The sequence below is a fragment of the Crocodylus siamensis genome, chromosome 5 (genome assembly GCF_052110815.1).
Source record: "Crocodylus siamensis isolate JL-2025a chromosome 5, ASM5211081v1, whole genome shotgun sequence".
Taxonomy (NCBI): Eukaryota; Metazoa; Chordata; order Crocodylia; family Crocodylidae; genus Crocodylus; species Crocodylus siamensis.
The window spans coordinates 54,640,843-54,659,052 of NC_143399.1; the positions used below are offsets into that span (position 1 = coordinate 54,640,843).

The 18,210-nt window shown below is 41.2% G+C and overlaps 1 protein-coding gene across 5 annotated transcripts in view; it reads left to right on the forward strand.

Moving 5' to 3' along the window:
• The window catches only part of HMCN1 (hemicentin 1), a 356,272-nt gene that overhangs the window by 71,413 nt on the left and 266,649 nt on the right, over positions 1-18,210 (forward strand). For all 5 annotated transcript variants that reach the window (XM_090048332.1, XM_090048334.1, XM_090048335.1 and 2 more), the window contains exons 3-4: positions 4,577-4,735; positions 5,470-5,592. In XM_090048332.1, the coding sequence (XP_089904458.1) occupies positions 4,577-4,735; positions 5,470-5,592 (282 nt within the window). The remainder of the gene's footprint in view (positions 1-4,576; positions 4,736-5,469; positions 5,593-18,210) is intronic.

An 18,210-nucleotide genomic window follows, 5' to 3' on the forward strand; every position in this document is an offset into this window, starting at 1 on the left:
TAATTTCCTCAGTTCCCAGTGTTGGCAAACACTGATAAAACTGGCACTGGGAGTGGTTTGCTGGATGGGAGGTTTGGTGGGCTGGGGTGGTGGTGTCGGGTGGGGAGGGTTCTCCATGGTGGTATGGGGGAATGTCTGTACACAGCTAATGTTTGGCAGATGCATTCAATGAAGCTTAACCACCTCTGAGTGCATGAACTTCTGTTTACGTTGTTTTACTAAAGATTCATGAACCTGTTTTTCATGTATGCAGCATGAATCTAAAATCTATGTAAAATTTAAAAATGGGAAGTGCATCTTCTAGCTTTCTCATTTATATTCTATTAAATCTCTTCAGAAGAGCATTTCATTTGTTGTTGAGAACTTTACAATTCTACAGAAAGGAAAAGTTCCAGTTGGTCTAATAAAAGGTATCATTTTGGAACCAAGAGTTCTATTTTTTGTATGACATAAAGGAAAAGATATCGTCAAACATTTTGATGGGATGAGTTTAGTACTTTGGTTAAAAGAATGCATAATTCACTTAACTATAGTTTTATTTTTTTAAAAGAAATTTAGATGGACCTGCTCTATACAAACGAGTTACCTTGCACCTTGTTTAGTCACTCTGCCTCAACACAATTTCCATGTAGCTATAAGTATGAAAAGGCTGCTACCTTTTATTGAACTGACTGTAAAGGAGGGAGAGCTGTTGGTCCAATAAAAGATATCACAAAAGAGCATTGCCCCTCAGATATTTTGTAGATCATCATGGCTACAATAACACTCCAACTTTACTGGCGTATGTTATTCCTGTGTGCAAAGGGGAATAATGTATGTTGATACAAGGTAGTTGTAGTGATGCTAATTTTTGTAATTGTATCAGTAAAAGTAGCACACAACTTAGCAAAAGAACTATATTAATATAAAAGCTGTGTGTAGACCAAGACTTATAGAAAAAAAACTTGATATTGGAATAATGTCCATCAAAAGAGCATCAGATTACATTTATTTTTAATAGTACCTTGTGCAAAAATTACCACTAATTTAGTGAAATGAGTCTTTTTCTTATTGAAACAAATTCCAGTCTGATTTAAAAACTACAGACCAAATTCCAGTGTGGTAAAACAACTGAACTCCTGTTAAACGCACTGGAGTTATATCACTGCTAAATTTAGATCAAAGTAATTTGGGTAATTCAAATGAGCTGCAGATAAACATTGAAATTTCTAGGTGCTTATCCAAGCTGGAATGAAATACTGAACCATCCGAGGCTTATTCATCATTAGTTTTGCAGAGTATTTCACAATGTATCAATAAGCATGTTTAATTGGAACTTGGGGGAAAAGTTTTTGAAGAGAGTTTTTCATTAGGAAAAGTTTGCTATATAAAATTGATGTGCTTTATTTTTTACTATCACCTAATTTTCTTTTGAGAAAGCAGCCCTCCTACATTATGATATGGAAAAATGTCCTGCTGTTCTGGGAACACTGTTCAGATCAAGATAGTAGTTCTGCAATTCATATGAAATAAATGTTAGCTCAAAAGAACAATTTGTGTGAAAAATGCTCTGAAAGATTTTAAAGTGTCTGGAGAGGTTTTCCGTAATGAGAAAAATACTATAGGAAGTACCAATCGTCTCAACTTTGTCTACAAATGAAATGCTCAACGCAGAGAGTCATTTGTTGAAGATGACACTAGCTCTACAACATCAGGAAAAAATTAACTTGGCTATATTGAGCTTATCCCCTAGGTTACATATCATTGCCAGGATGAATTGCCGACACATGCGAGTCAAAAGGTTTTTTTGAGATGTATCTTTCCAAGGTTTCTGGGAATGTGAAGCTTTACCGCTTTCTTTTCCTATAAAAGTCAGAAACTTTAGAATAATCTTTTAAAGAACAGTTACATTCTCTACATTAGAAGATCCTTATGCTGAGGTGTAAGATGTAGATATGTAGAGTTCTTTACTTTGACATTAAAACCTTTGCAGTTGCCAATACACTAACATTCTATAGGTTATTATTCAGAATTCTGCAATCTGGATAATTATTGTAGGAAGCAACTCTTTTGTCCATCTGCTTGTTACTTCACAGTAGTATCTGCATGCTCTGGGAATATTTAAAAATAAAAATGACATTATCTTTCTCTTTATTTTTCCCTCCCAACTTGCAGATATAGTTTAATTACAGAAAGTTGCTTTTTATATTTCTGTGTGCATTCTACGTATGCGTGTTTGTAGAAAGCTGAGTAGAAGAAATAAGTTTTGTATTCCCTTCTGTAAGTGGTGAAAGTGCAAGAAAGGGGTTAAAAACTTTGAAAGTTGTCTTATAGGCAAAACATATATGCATGCAATAAAATGTGAACTTTGCTTAAGCATTATTTTTCTTTAGGAAAAATTGACTTTCATAATAACACTTCATAGCATTTTGATTCAACATGTATCCTGAAAAACTTCGAGGTTAACAGCTGTCTATATTTCAACACAGCTTACTAGCAGTGTATCAGTGTATCACCTGTGACCACTCTGCTAAGATCCCTGCCTTGGTTCCACATCTGGCACTCAGTCTAGTTCACTACTAGACTGGTCTGATATTTGAAGTCCTTAATGGGACTGATCCCTGTTAGCTGAGGGAGAATCTCTCTCTGTCTGACCACAACCTCTTGGGACTGCTTCATTCTACCAGAACAACTGAAATGTCAGCTAATGAAGGAGGGTTGTTAGTGTGTCTGGTAGAACTATCACAGGTACTAGAACTAAAGTAAGGATCTCACATCCACATGATGATAACCGTGAAATTATCCCCTTTCCAAATTAAATTCAGAACTGCTTTCTTTGACTTTTTTCCCCTTGTAACTCAGGCTTTTGTGAGTGTAAAAATATGCACACACGCACCTATATTACCAAACAGGCTATGGGGAAAGCAGGGACTCTGAGAAAGGTCTAAAGTTCATTGTGAATAAGTAGTTTGACATGAGATCTCAGTGTGATGCTTTGGCATAAAAGGATAATGCAAGGTTTGGGCATATAAACAGGGAATAAGCGGTGTGTCTACATGAGATGCTTTACTGCATAGTAGGCTAATCACATGTGTACACCATTTACTGCACAGTAAATTAGTCTACTGTGCAGTTAGCTACTACCTGTAAATACAGGTAGTAAATTAACTGTGCTGTAGAGACTACTCAGTAGCATATGTGTAGATGCTGACCAGGAGCAAATTTGCTCCCAGTTAGCACCAACACTCTTGGGTGGGAAGCTGGGAGCTGAGCAACACCAGGACTGGGGTAGCTCTCTTCCCTGCCCCATCCCAGCACTCAGCTCCCTCCAGCAGCACTGGGACTGGAGAGCTCTCTGCTTCCCTGCAGGAAACAGTTCCTGACCAGCCCCAGGCTACTCAGGGAAATCCCCACCCAGTCAGGGGCTGGCTGGTAGCATGTGCATGGGGCCAGGAGACTACTACAGCAGCACTACAGACTACTCCTGATGTGCATGGAGTAGGAAGACAATTACTGCTGCAGCCAGCAGAGGTCTCCTGGTCCTGTACTCATTGGGACGGATTCCTCTGCTCCCTACCAACCAACCCCCAAGTTAGCACCCTGGGGGAACCTGGAGCTCCCCCTGGCTGCTGCAGGGGGCCAGAGCATTGTGGGAGCAGCCCTGTAGTGGGCTGCTCGTGTTGGGAGCATATGTAGATGTGTTCCTCAGAAAGGTTTACTGCACAGTAAGCCTTTATAGTAGTAAAAGCATGTGTAGACACGCCCAAGGAGTCAGAGATTTATGTCTACATACAGCATTGACAAGATCAGTACTGACATACTTTGAACATTTCTGGTATCCACACCTTAAAAAGTATCTTGAAAAATTGCAGAGGATGTAAAAAAGAGCCACAGTGATTTAAGGGCTTACAATGATAAATGCTAAAGACTTCAATAAGTTCAGGTGATGAAGATGAAGACTAAAGAGAGAGTTGAGAATGAAGATTGAGAGGTGACTTGGTAAGTACCTTCACAGGAAGAAAATATAAGACCTAGAGAGATTTCCATTTAGTGGAGAAAAGAATAAGAAAAATTAAAGAATGGAAACTGAAGCCAGACAGAATGAAATATGAAATTAGGCCCAAATATTTAACAGGATGATCAACTCTTGGAGCAAATTTCTATCCATTGACGTCTTCAGAACAAGTTTATATGCCATTCTTAAAGATATGCTGTAGGTAATTAGTAATTTATTATGCTCAGTATACAGGCCACAGCAGAAACGCTCATGGCATGGCCCTGTCAGATTCCAACGAATCTCCAGATTCTGTTAAATACCTTGTCGCAAGGACATGAAAAGTAAGGAAGGAAGCTCACTATACAGGTAAATGGATGAAGTAGTGGATAAAGTCTGTAATAAAGGAGATCAGACTATATGATCTAATGGACGTAAAGGGAAGTATTCTACAGAAACCATATGATGTTATGTATAATGACATAAATAAAATAGCAGAGGTTACAAAAATGTGTCAGGATATTTCTGAAAAGGAAATCCCTCAACTGTTTCAACTGATATCTGTTTTCCTTTGTTGTATGTGTTTTTCTCTAATTGTAATAGGGTGGCGGTGACTGTCCGGAGATGAGCATTGGTGCAATCAAAATTGCTCTAGAAATCTCTCTCCCTGGTTCTTTCATATATGTATTTACTGATGCACGATCCAAAGATTACAGGCTTACCCATGAGGTGCTGCAGCTTATTCAACAGAAGCAGTCGCAGGTATGGAGGATATTCATATTCAGTCTCAAAGAGTTTTTGTTTGTTTTTAAGCTGCATTTAATGGAAAAAGCTTTTCTCCAAGATACTTGTTAAACTCCTTGTAAAAGGGATCATGTACTCTCATTTTAGTAACTAGTGGCTTTCACTTTTTCCCCTTGTAAAAATATGCTGTCCTGAGGATTAAAGGAACAATAATTAAGTTGTTGATTAAAGGCAAGATATTACCCAGCTGCCAGTGTTTGCATTCTTGGTCAGTTTGGCAATTGCATTGGTGTTTTTGTTGTTCTGAAAATTACTGTGCTAATTACTCTGGGAATAAAAAGTGCTGATACACACTTTGTTATTTCAAACCCCTTGTGACATTTCTACATGTTTATTTTCTTTATTCACTTTACATCCTTTGATCCTGATTGGTTTCCCTTTCCATATGGAAGTCTCATTAAAAAATCACATTGAAATCAATGGGAGTGTTATGCATGGAGTAGGTATTAAATCCATCTGTTGTTCAAAGAATGCTCCTTTCTTTTTTTTGGAGGTTTATTTCATTTCCACAGAATTCTGGGTAGATACATCCACAGCAGCCTATTTGTCCCTCACATGAAGTATCATGAACCTTTTTTTGGCATGCTTCACTGGCTCATTAGAGAAGAGTCTTTTTGCTGCTTAGAATTGTCATAGGTGATAGTAGGCCACAGCTTAATTATTTTTGAATATTTTTGTTTTTCAAACCCTAGGTTGTATTTGTGTTGACTGGAGACTGTGATGATAGGGCACACATTGGTTACAAGGTTTATGAAGAAATCGCCTCAACAAGTTCCGGGCAAGTTTTCCACTTGGACAAAAAGCAAGTCAATGAGGTAAGGATTATAGTTCATTCAAATAAAGGTTTACTATATACAATGATATGTAAAGTATGGACTTACATGTAATGGCCTAAATAAATCTTTAATGATCCTAAATATGAGTTCTGGGCAGAATGGCAAATTTGCTTAATTATTTCCTAATTCTCAGTCTTGTGGTGCTGGCATATCTTGTGGTATCTTGTTGTATCTTGTGGGACTGCATCTCCTCCCACACCTCCTCCACCTCCTAACGTCTGGTTTGATTCCTCCACTTTTTATTTACATTGTTAAAACAGGATGGGCACCTGTCTGTGCCCCTACTGACATTAGTCTTTATGCATAGAGCAGCCTGTGAAACTGCCGTTTCTCAGCAGTATCTTGTTCTCTAAGCAGTCCCATTTGGTTTTCTACTTAATATGAGCAAGGGTGCAGAATCTGCTCAAAGGAAATTGTCAGCAGCAATGAGAGGACTGCTATAAAACAAAACAAAAGTGTTGGTAACATGACTCTTTTCTGTAGACTTTTCAGTGCGTTTTCAGGTTCCGTATTATTACAAACAGAGTTTAAGTTTCTCAACTGCATGAGAATTATTTTAAATGAAGACAAAAATCACATGTTAGTTATTTGGTTAATTGGAATCATTTGTCAGTGTTGTAAACATATCCCTTTGGCTTCCTGGTATATTTAACATTCTGTAAGGGAGGTGGGGTTTTTTTAGAATAAATAAGTAAAATTTTTTTTACCATTTTGTCCAATTTATTTTCCTTCCTTGCTAATTGTTTGGTACGTGTCATAAATATTGATGGTGGATTGCAGTGTTCTGTACTTCATGTGTTGGAAAAAATGAGGTTCTGATCAGATCTGTCATAAAAAATTATGGGTCTGGAGTTAAAAACAACCAGAAAAAAAAACCTAGCAACTGATTTACCGCTTCTGCAATAGAGAAATAGACGTGTGTGACAGGAGTCGGGGTACACAGAGGAGAGACTCTTAGGGTTGCAATTATTTCTGTGTAAATCTTAGAGGTTGTAAAGTTGCCACTCCTATTCATATATATACAACCCCTAAATGTGTGTGTGTGTGTGTGTGTGTGTGTGTATATATATATACACACACACACAAGCAAATTACCCGTCAAGAATGATGGGCAGGGACAGAGGCCTGTCTGCCACCCCACCACCCCAGCTGGGGCCGGGGCTGCTCCCTGGCTCCCCCACAACCACTTCAGGCCAGGTCCTGGTTCAGGGCTGCTTTGCCCCTTCCTCCCTTCCTCCCCACCGCTTTGGGCTGGGTCACCTCCCTCCAGCTGCTTCAGGTCAAGGCAGGCCGGATCTGGTTCTTCCCTCCCCCCAGGGCCATTTCCCCACTCCCCCCTGCCATTTTCAGCCAGGGCCAGGGCTGTACCCACTCTCCCCCTCCTCAGGTCCCCTTCTCCTCTGCTGCTTTGGGCTGGAGCCGGGGCCTGTCAGACAACCAGAGCGTGAATAAAGCATTATGGACAGATAGACTAAGGCTTTTCTAATATTAGAATATTAATAATAATAAAAAGTATATATTTATATATATTTTAATACTTTTTAATTAAATTTTCACAAAAATATGACCACAGCACACATAAGCAGCCAACTAAAGCCCAAACCATACAGTCCTATAAGAGAGAACATGAGCAAACAACACGCTGGCATGCATTAACAATTGCATCTCATGCAAAACTAAGGAAGTGATACTCCCACTGTACCCCACACTGATGAGACCACCGCTGGAGTACTGCATCCAGTCCTAGGTGCCACACTTCAACAAGGACGTGGAAAAACTTGAGAGGGTCAAGAGAAGAGCCACCCATATGATCAGGCATTTGCAAGACAAGCCATACGAGGAGAGCCTGAGGGACTTGGGCCTCTTCAGCCTACAGAAGAGAAGGCTGAGAGGGGACTTGGAAGTAGCTTACCATTACAACCGGGGCTGTAGCTTACCATTACATCAGTTGTCTTTTCCTGCCTAGTGCAGGGGGACTGGACCCAATGATCTACAAGGTCCCTTCCAGCCCCTTACAATCTATGAATCTATGCCATTTTATATTTTTATTTAGTTTAGCAAAATGATACTGAAGTCACACAGGACTACCCCATAATAGAAAATTTTCAAATAAACTTAATGGAAAGCATAATGGAATTTTTTCCTTTTTTCAGGATTAGAATTTCAGTGTTTAGGGTGTTCTCTTTTTGTAGGTGGCTTCTAAACAGTTAGCTCAGTTGTAGCTGGTTCTGTCTGTTGGATACAGGGTTAAGATTTTCTTCTCTCTGCTGTCCTTATATAACTTTTGGGTACTACAAAGTATCAGATTCCCATTCTTAAAGAGTTAACATAGATTGTTCTACTTTTGTGAGAATAAATTAGGAAAGTAGAGGCAAAGTGGGGCCTTTGCTTCTCCAGCTCCAGTAATGCCTGTCATCAAAAATAGGAGGTACTTAGCTTGTCTATGACTATCTCCAGCCAACATCCAAATGCTCCATTCCCTATATCATTTCCCGAGATCTTCCCAATCTTAGCATAATAGCGTAGTTACTTTGAAGTAACTCTAAGGGGCCCCGATCCTGTGGAGAGCTAAAGCAGGGTCAGGAAAGTGTAAAGGTGAGACTTATGCCTATGCTCTACCCCCCACAACAATTACCAGTACTCAGCAGTACAGGTGGATCCCAGGTTCTCATTCAGACCTTCTCGTTCAAGGGAATCTATGATAGTCTGGATGTAACTAAGCAGTATATATTAGCAATCAACATCCATAAATTACAGTATGTTGTTTTAGATGCCCTTTGACGAGTACACATCTCTTTTTCTCTTTGTAAGGATAAGCTTTACAGATTTTAACATAGAATCACTGTTCTGGACCTAATAACTGCTAATGCTGAATTATACATGTTGAAAAGGCTACACGCAGCTGAAAGAGAACACCCTGCCAAGCCAGTATCTTGCTTTTGTTGAAACGATCTTGATTGTTTTCATTCCAAAAGGCTCAAAATAAAAAGTTTATTTATAGTACAGTAGGTTTCAAATCTTTATCCTTGCCCTTAACCTTTGGACATTCAGTGGAGAATGAAGCAACATGAACTAACTACCAGGAAGCACAATATAACAGAAGGATACTTAGGTCTTGTTACACAATAATAGTGGTGGCTTCTGGAGCTCTTAGACCCTGGATTTTCCTCACATTAACACCTGAAACTGGTTTTAAGGACTCCTTATGCTGCTCAAAATTATACCACTCCAGGGCAGGATTCTCTCTGATTTGTGTTATTACCCAGCTCGTGTTGCACTAAAGTGTACCACTCTAGGCTATGCCTTAGTGTAACCACCCCACTGGCTGCATTAGGCTCACAGTACCCCACCCTCCCCAGCACCCCAGATCCCTGCTTACTGCCCCCACCCCCAACCCACCTTCCCTGATTACTTGTGGCTGTCCGTGCTGTCTGTCCCAAAGGAGCAGGCAGGGAAAGGGTAACCTGCCAGCCCGGCTATCACCACTGCTGCCGCTCTCTGGGCCAGAAGAGCAGCAGCCTGATAGCAACAGCAGCCAGGCAGGCAGATTAACCCTTCTCTGCTTGCTTCCCTGGAACAGACAGCATGGGCGCCACAAATAAATAATGCCCTGGGGACAGAGAGAGGCAGGAGATAGGAGGGAACTTTGAGGGGCAGGGGGGAAGCCTGGAATAGGGTGGAGGGGGAGGAATTCTTACCTTTCAGTCCTCCAGGCCCCTACTGGCCTGATGTGTGACTGCTCTAAACCCGAGCTAGCACTAACACCATTCAACATTTGTGCCGCTCACAGTGTGAGGTGTAACAAGGCCCTTAGTATCCACTCAGACTTTACATGACTAAAAGACCCTGTTGGTTTTTGTGTATGTCTGGAAAGTGTTTCACTCCCTCAGATAGTTCCATTCCACCTCGTCCAGGGGTTCTCAGATTTTTTGTTCCATATTTCTCTTTCTTAAGTTTGTTATATAGTTGTGTACTCTGTGACTCCATGTTTTGGGGAAAAATGTATTCTTTTATTAATGCAATCACACAGTAACTTTACCAACAGCACAAGGGAAATTGTAGAGTTATTTTATTACCACTCCATACACATTTAACTTTGTTCCTCCTTCTTTCTCATTCCTTTCTTTCATGCACCTTCTAAAAAGTTATTGCATATCCCTACATCCTCACTTGGAGAAATACTTGCTTAGTCAAAACTCCCACAAAAAGTGGCAACTTGGGCATATTACTAGGGAGAGTACAATAGGGTGAAATTACACACAGGGCCTTGTTACAAATTAATTTTAAGTGGCTCCTGGAGCTCTTAACCCTTGAATTGTCCACACATTAACACCTGAAGCTAGTTTTAAGCATTTTTTTTGGTGCCTTAAAGTTATGCCACTCCAGGGCAGGTTTATCTCTGATCTGTGGTATCTACTTCGTGTTCTGTGATGAAGTGCCCAAGTTGCAGTCCTCCAGCATCCCAGGATGCAGCATCCTCTCCCTCCTCATCCTGTTGTGTGGACAAACTTTCCACTGAACTCTACTCTCCAGAGGGTGGTATTGGCACTAAGCCAACTTCCACTCCCACCCCAGGGGTGTGACCTTCCCACCCCCAGGGGTGCAACCCCATGCAAACACCCTGCAGAACACATGCCACTTAGCTAGGTGACCGGTCATGAATGGGTCTAGGAGTAGAGTCTAGAGGTGGTGGGGTGGGGAACAAGGTATTGTCTGGATCAGGTCCCAGTGAGCTGGGGTTTCCTTCCCGGGGCAAGGGCAAGTAGCTTCCCCAAAAATACCTTCCCTCACCACACCCATTTACCAGCCACCCCAGGATGCATGACCCACACCCCGCTCAGCCCAATCCTAAATCCCAATTTATTCAAACATGAGACTTTTTAAAATTTACCTCCTCTATATGTCTTTTTAAATTCTTTTTTTTAGACTTTTTTTCTTATCCTTCTGTGGCTGGCTAACTTAATTGTACTACCCTTCCCCCACCTCTATTTCCTTTCCGCCTCCCATCTCATTACCCACCCCCATCCCATTAACTCTCTGCCTCCCAACTTCATTTTCTTGCCCCCCTTCTCTCACACTCCCCACCTACAGCAGGGATAGTAGCCTTTCCTGGCTTACCAGCTGTGTAGTGGCAACTCACAGCCATAGCTCCTGGCACCCCTGCTCATCAGCCCTCTAGTGGTAAATCACAATTGTGCAGGTGGAGAGGGAGTCGGAGAAGGTTTTTATCCTTAAGTTGTAACTACTCCAAACTTGAACAATCACTAACACCAATCAATATTTGCATAGTTCAAAATGCAAGGCCCTGAGACCGTACTAAATTTGTGGAATGTTAAGCAGTGTTAAAGTTGGAATGTGCTGTAAACCATCATATATTCAAGATTATTTCTTGCCCGCACAGCTCTGAGTTGCCACTAGAGGGCTGGTGAGTAGGGGTGTGGCTAGGAGCCAGGATGGGTGGTGGGGGTGGGGAGCTGGAAGTAGTGCATCTTGGGATGCTGAAGGACTGAAAAACGTCCATTTTATCTCTGTGGAGCAGATTACAGTTACCTTAACACAAGCTAGGTAGCAAAGCCCACAGTTAACAGTTATGTGAAATGGCTTAATGTTGAGATGCTCAGAAGGGACTTAGCACAAGTTAATAAGTTTCAAAGAATTTTAACCTGCAGATTCGTATTCTAAGTGCCTTTAGTATGGTCTAAGTAGCATGCAACATGACCCTAAGAGTCTTGCATGGGTGTGTAGGGAGAAAATTAGGAAGGCCAAAGCACTGTTTTGAGATGCAACTGGCAAGGGACATAAAAGGCAGTAAGAAAGGATTCTGTAAGTATGTTAAGAGGAAGACCAAAGAAACCACAGGGTCCTTGTGAAATACAGAAGGCAATCTGATTACAGGCGACACAGAGAAAGCTAAAGTATTTAAAGCCTTTTTTACTTCAGCCTTAAAAAATAAAGGCAGATGATGAGTGCAGTTTCCAGCAAAGACAGGAAAGGGGACAAACAGCCTACAGCAGTAAAGGAACAGGTTATAGATTGAATAGATAAGCTAAATGTTTTCGAAGTGGCAGGGCCAGAGGGTACTGAAAGAATTGGCTGAGGTAATTCAAAGCCATTAGTTATTATTTTTGAGGACTTGTGGAGGTTAGACGAGATACTGGATGATTGAAAAAGGGCAAATATAGTGCCTATCTTTAAGGAAAGGAAGAATTACAGACCAGCCAGCCTGACCTTGATACATGGAAAGATCATGGAGCAGGTCCTCAAGGAACCTTTTGTAGAGCATCTAGAGAAGAACAAGTTGATCACAAGCAGCGTAGATTCATCAAGAGCAAGTTACGACTGATTTGCTTCTATAATAAGGTGACAGGCTCTGTGGATGTCTGGGGGCTTCCACGCCACCAGGAGCCTTACACAGATTTTACATTACTTTCCACTTGTGGAGCTATGTTTGCCCAGCACTTTGCTAATAACTGCAGGGGTAAGATAATGTGGTAATGGGCATCATATAAGTGCCTAGATAGGCCTGAATTATTTAGTAGCACCCAGGTTAGTGAGCTCTGCACAAGCTGGCTAAAGGTTCTAGAATTGCACACAAGTCCCTGATGGTAGCATGTGGCCTTCAAAACCATTATTGCTCATGACAATATATGAAAAGGGATACATAAATACATAATTTGACTTAAATTACAAAATACACACCTTGCTAATAATCCAATTGTATTAGAAATAGAGTGCACTAATAAAGAACAAACAGGGACTTTGTTTTAGTGCAGACACAGCTTCAGTTTCCAAACATGTATATATTGAGAGTTTTCAAGTTCAAGTCTGAAAATTTAAGCCAACAGATAATCCAGCTGTGCTGGCAATAACTTACTAGTGTGATTTCTTTTTAAGTTTCCAAAGTATAGGCAGTGATTTTGGGATACCCTCACCCATACTTCCTTCCTAAATATTTTGCAGTTGTTCTGTCTGAAGTAGATTTTTTTCCTTTACCTTTTAGGATCCTTACTAGATCAGTTGTAATTTTGTCAAAATGTGACTTGATGAATATTATTGGAGAAGGGGAGGTTAGATTCAGAAATAATTTACAGCATTTCTGCAGGGATTTTGTTCTTGCAACATATCCCATTGTCAGGTCATCCACTGGAATGTGTACTGAAACCTGGAAAATATATGGAGCATGGACTCTATTCCCATTTGTTTATTCTAAGTCACAAGAACGTTTCTCAAACAGTACAAGCAAAAAGAATTTTTAAGTTAACTATTTCATTACTTAATTATAGTTTCTCCAGATGTCCTATGCAGAAAGCTCAAGTCTTGATTATCCTTTAAGAACAATGCTTGTGCTATAAAGTATATATTAATATAAACTGTCAGCACATAAAATAGTGCATGTGAAAATTATGTCACTTCTATATAAACTATAACATTATTTACAATGTGTAGTATAATAACCGTATTCAAGTTTTAAAATTAACCATTTGATGGTCAGGAAATTCAGAAGTAGAAATTGCTGGTGTGACCTTAATTTATTCCCTCTTTATGTTGGATTTATAGTGCATAATCAAGTATTCCATCCTCTGAATCCCTGCCTCATTTACCACAGATGGGATTGCACTTATGCAGTGAGAAACTATTTGGTATTTTTTTTCTCCAGATCTTGGGCATGGAATCAGATTTCCAAAGACAGCATTCAGCTACCTCAGCTATGAGCTCATTTGTTCTCTTTCTAAGTCTCCTGCCTTATTCACCATATGCCTTGCACCTTCTGCAATCATGACATAATTTCATCTTAACGTTTACTCACAGGCCACCACAATAAGGTTTCATGGGTTGCAACCCCAATAGTGTTACTTAGGTAGTATTTATATGTGTAGTGTATTACAGTTTAAAAAAAAAACAAATTTAAAAAAATCTTAAAATTCCATCATGTAGCATCATGCTGACACTCACATGGTTCATCAACTGGGTCCAGAGCTTGCTGTATTTCCAGAGCAGTCTTTATCAATTTAGCTAATACAGTAACTGCTAGAGGATGATAGTTCTGTGACCCAGCACTTGAGTAGGGTGAGATATTATGCCAGTGGGATTCACAGATATTTGCCCACAACAGAGGAATTTGCTCCCTCTATTCAGCACTGGTGAGGCCACATCTGAAGTCCTGTGTCCAGTTTTGCCCCCCCCCCCACTGTAGAAGGGATGTAGACAAATTGGAGACAGTGGAGGACAACATAAATGGTTAGGGGGCTGGAGCACATGACTTCTGAGGAGAGGCTGAGGGAACTGGGCTAATTTAGTATGGAAAAGAGAAGACAGAGGAGGGGTTTAATAGCAGCCTTTAACTACCTGCAGGGTGGTTCCAAAGAGGATGGAGCTGGACTGTTCTCAGTGGTGGCAGATGACAGAACAAGAAGCAATGGTCTTGATTTGCAGCAAGGGAAGTTTAAGTTAGGTATTAGGGATAATTTTCTCACTTGGGAGGGTAGTAAAACATTGGAACAGGTTACCCAGAGAGGCTGTGGAATAACCATCTGTGGAGATTTCTAAGACTCAGCTAGACAAAGCCTTGGTTGGGATGATCTAGTTGTGGCTGGTCCTGCTTTGAGCAGAGGGTTGGACTAGATGACCTTCTGATGTCCCTTCCAACCTTTATTTTCTATGGTTCTATGATGCTATGAATGGTGAGACTTGGGAATCTTGGCTTTCATTCTAGGTTCTAGATGAGTGTGCCCTGATGGAACAGATTCTTCTGCCTGTTCCCCTCAAATACTACCCCTTTGTATTACTACCTGACCTTTTGTAAATCCTGTCTGTTCCTTGCCCCAGATTCTCATCTGAATTCTGTTCTCCTCACTTAGGCAGTTTCAGTCTCCACTCCTCAGACTTCTCATCCCAGTTCTAGTTCCCTTGTTTAGTAAAACCTAATCTCATCCATAGCCAGGTCTTCCCTCATACCTTGCCATGATCATTTCCCTCAACAGCTCCTTGTCTCTACTTACTCCCAGTTTCTTTCATCCCAAACTGTGTAACATTTGGTAAAATTATCAACACGTGAAAATAGAGCCATACAAGGCAATCTTAGAAAGCAGTACTGTAATGTACAGGTAGGTATATACATACTTCTGAAACCTAATAACTGCTTCTAGGTTTTTATAATGCTGATAATCTTGCAGTTATAGGCTACATCTACATGAGACATGGACTGTGCAGTTGTTACTGTGCAGTCACTTAGCCCTTGCATACACAAGTGCCAAATGACTGTTCAGTAACTCCAGTTACTGGAGTTATAGCAGAGTAGCATCCCCAAATGGCTTTTTGGTGATGCTGATTGCACAGTTGCTTGTTACTACTGCATAGTAGCTCGTTACTACTGTGCAGTGGCATCATATCAGACTTTGTGCCATGTGACGATACTGCGCAGTGTAATGAGCACAGTCAGTGTCTCATGTAGATGGGGCAACAGAACAGTTTTCTTGTGTAAAGGTGGAAGTAGGGTCTCCTTCTCTCTTAGCTCCCTGGGCCTTGTTTACAGGACCTAGATAACTAGAACTAATTAAACTTCACAATATGGTGAAATTGTCAAAGCTGGTGCCTTTTAGGTGCCAAAATGTGTTCCTGTTCCACCCTGGTCAAAGCCCTTCTGCAAATGTTAATGTGCCTGCTTTTGTAACACACCATCATCATAACCTTGGGTGCTTGTACATGTGATGGGGTTTTAGTTCCTAGGGTTGCATTCTATATCCCCCCAAATTGAAATGGTGAGTTTTTAATTGAAATGGTGGGCTTTGTTTTTCCATTATTGTATATATGTTGTTGTCCTGGAAGCCACAGGTGCCTGTTGAAGCCAAAAGCAGTGAAGAGCCTGATCTTTTTTTTTTTTTTTTTTTTTTTTTTTATGGAGCCTGCCTGCCTTTCCCATGGCCAGGGAATCTGTGCCATTAATCTGTCAGCCCAGCCCCTGGCTGCAGGAGACTTGGGTGGGCTCTGCAAAAAAAAAAAGAAAAGGGATTGGGCTCCTCACTGCTTTTGCCTTCAGCAGGCTCCCACGTCCAGCAGGACACCTGGGGCCATTCAGGAATGGGCTGACTTTCTGCTGGGGCAGCACAGGGAAGTGGCAGGAGCATGGCTGGGTGTGCTGGAGGTTAGAGAAGGTGGCGGTGATGATGCATGGGGTGCTGGAAGCCTAGGCAAGCTTGGGGAAGCTAGTGGCCCATCTGGCCAGCCCTGCGCCTCATACACCTTCCCCACTGCCTTCTCTGGCTGCCAGCACATCCAGTCACCTTCCTGCCACCCTCCTGCCACCTCTCTGTGCTGCCCCAGGGGCAAGCCAGCCCATTTCCTTGTTGCCCCTCACAGGCATCCTGCCAACTGCAGGAGCGGGCAGAAGCAGTGAGGGGCCCAATCCTTTTTTTCTGTGGAGCCTGCCTGCGTCTCCCGTGGCCAGGGGATTGGGGGGCGAGCTGACTAATGGCTGCAATGTTCCAAGTTGCAGCACGGAAAACTAAACTGCATCAGGCTGTAATTTAGTTTGCAACAATGCAAACTCATTTAAAACCCCTAAAACTCATGTACATGTAATGTGTGATGCCATTAAGCCACAAAAAGGGAAATTTTTGTCACACTTACAGTATGACATCATCATGTGTACAAGCACCGCTTAAGCCTAAGTCAAAGAAACAGTGAACAGAGGGCCCCATCCAACTTTTCTTTTTAACTGCATTTCAGGGACTCAGGCAGGGGATAAGCTAAACATTTCAACAGGTGGAATATCTGAAGTGAGCTCTTGCTTGCTAAAGCTTATGCACCTCTGATTCAGTTAGTCTGTAAGAGGCATTTTTTACCCTGCCTTCTGCCTAGCTTTAGTCTAACTTCCTTTCTTTGATAAAAGATGGAACAAAATTAGCCTAGGATGTCTCAAAAATTGCACGCTCACTATATTCATCAGGAATACCGACATATATTGAGGGAGACCCAACATCAGCTGTCTCTTGCCATTTAGCAATTATCAGAAATTAATGATCAGAAAAGTGCCTTCTTCAGTGGTTGTCAGTTTGAACCTCTGCAACAATGTACAGTTTAAATTATGCTGCTTCTTTTTTAAATAACTAAGAAAGAATTGATGCTGTCAGTCACTTTGTCTCTGTATTCTTGATGATTAAAACGTGTGTGTATAATTATTATTATTATTTCTTCATTTTACACCTGTGACTTAACATCAAATAACACATGCTTTTGTTAAATTCAGATAAACCCAGCTCCTAGCCCTGTGTGCAATCTATTGGAACCATTGTTTTCAAGATAACTATAAGGCTACAGCATGTAGATAATGTTTCTGTTAGGAATGAGAGATGGACAAATCAATAAGTACAAGAACTGATGTGAACCTCTGTCCCAGACTGGAACTGAACCTTGGAATATGTTCAAATTCCTTTTCTCCAAGTCATTGTTTTCATTGCTTCTGAACTGTCCAGCAACAGCAGGACCTGGAAAACTTGCAAATTGCTCAGTGCTGTTATGAACTTTAGTTCAGAGTACCTGCTATGTGCTAACTCAGATGGTGTAAATTACTATAACGACCATTGACCTGGATTGAATGCTTTTTGTTTTACAAAAAATCTTCGGGAGTTTTTAAGATGTTTCAAACCAAAGAAGTATTAAAATGCAGATTTTTTTAGTGGTTTCAATACCTTTCTTTTTTGCCTTGATCAAAATTGAGTTTAACTTCTTTAAAGGCCATTCTCATATGGGTTCTTATTCCTTATATTAAACCAGTACCTTTTCAGCTAGGTTTTTACAGGAAGCTTTTTTTTAATTTATAAGGAGGGGAAGATAGGGAAGGACAAGTGTGTGGAAAAAAAATCAACTTCCCTTCTCTTAAGAGGGGAGCACTGCTAATTTTGTCCTCTAGATTCATTGAAACAAACCAGGAAATTGATTCCAGTTGTCTCCTCCCACTATCCCAACAATCTGTCTTCTATTGTGCGTTGGTAACTATGTAGTTGATGCATTCCATTTCATACATACAATGTTATCTCCTTCTTGCTTTACAAACCCGGTACATTTTATATTATTTTTCCCCAGATTTACTGCCATGCTGGAGGGAATCACAGTGAAATATATAATCCTTAAACCCTCCAACTATAACATTTCCAAAAGTCTGGTATCCCATGATCACCTCTTGGCCAAACTGGCCAGTTGTGGCCTTGGCTCCACCACGATCCGCTGGCTGGGAAATTGGCTCTGTGGTCAGACCCAGAGGGTTGTAATTGATGGCAGTCGCTCATCATGGTGCCCTGTGACCAGTGGGGTCCCTCAAGGCTCTGTCCTTGGACCCATACTGTTCAACATTTTCATTAATTATGTGGACATTGGAGTCAGGAGTGGACTGGCCAAGTTCGCCGATGACACCAAACTTTGGGGCAAAGCATCCACGCCAGAAGATAGGCGGGTGATCCAGGCTGACCTGGACAAGCTCAGCAAATGGGCAGACGAGAACCTGATGGTGTTTAACACCGAAAAATGCAGGGTTCTCCACCTTGCGAGGAAAAACCTGCAGCATTCTTATAGGCTTGGCAGTGCTACGTTGGATAGCACTGC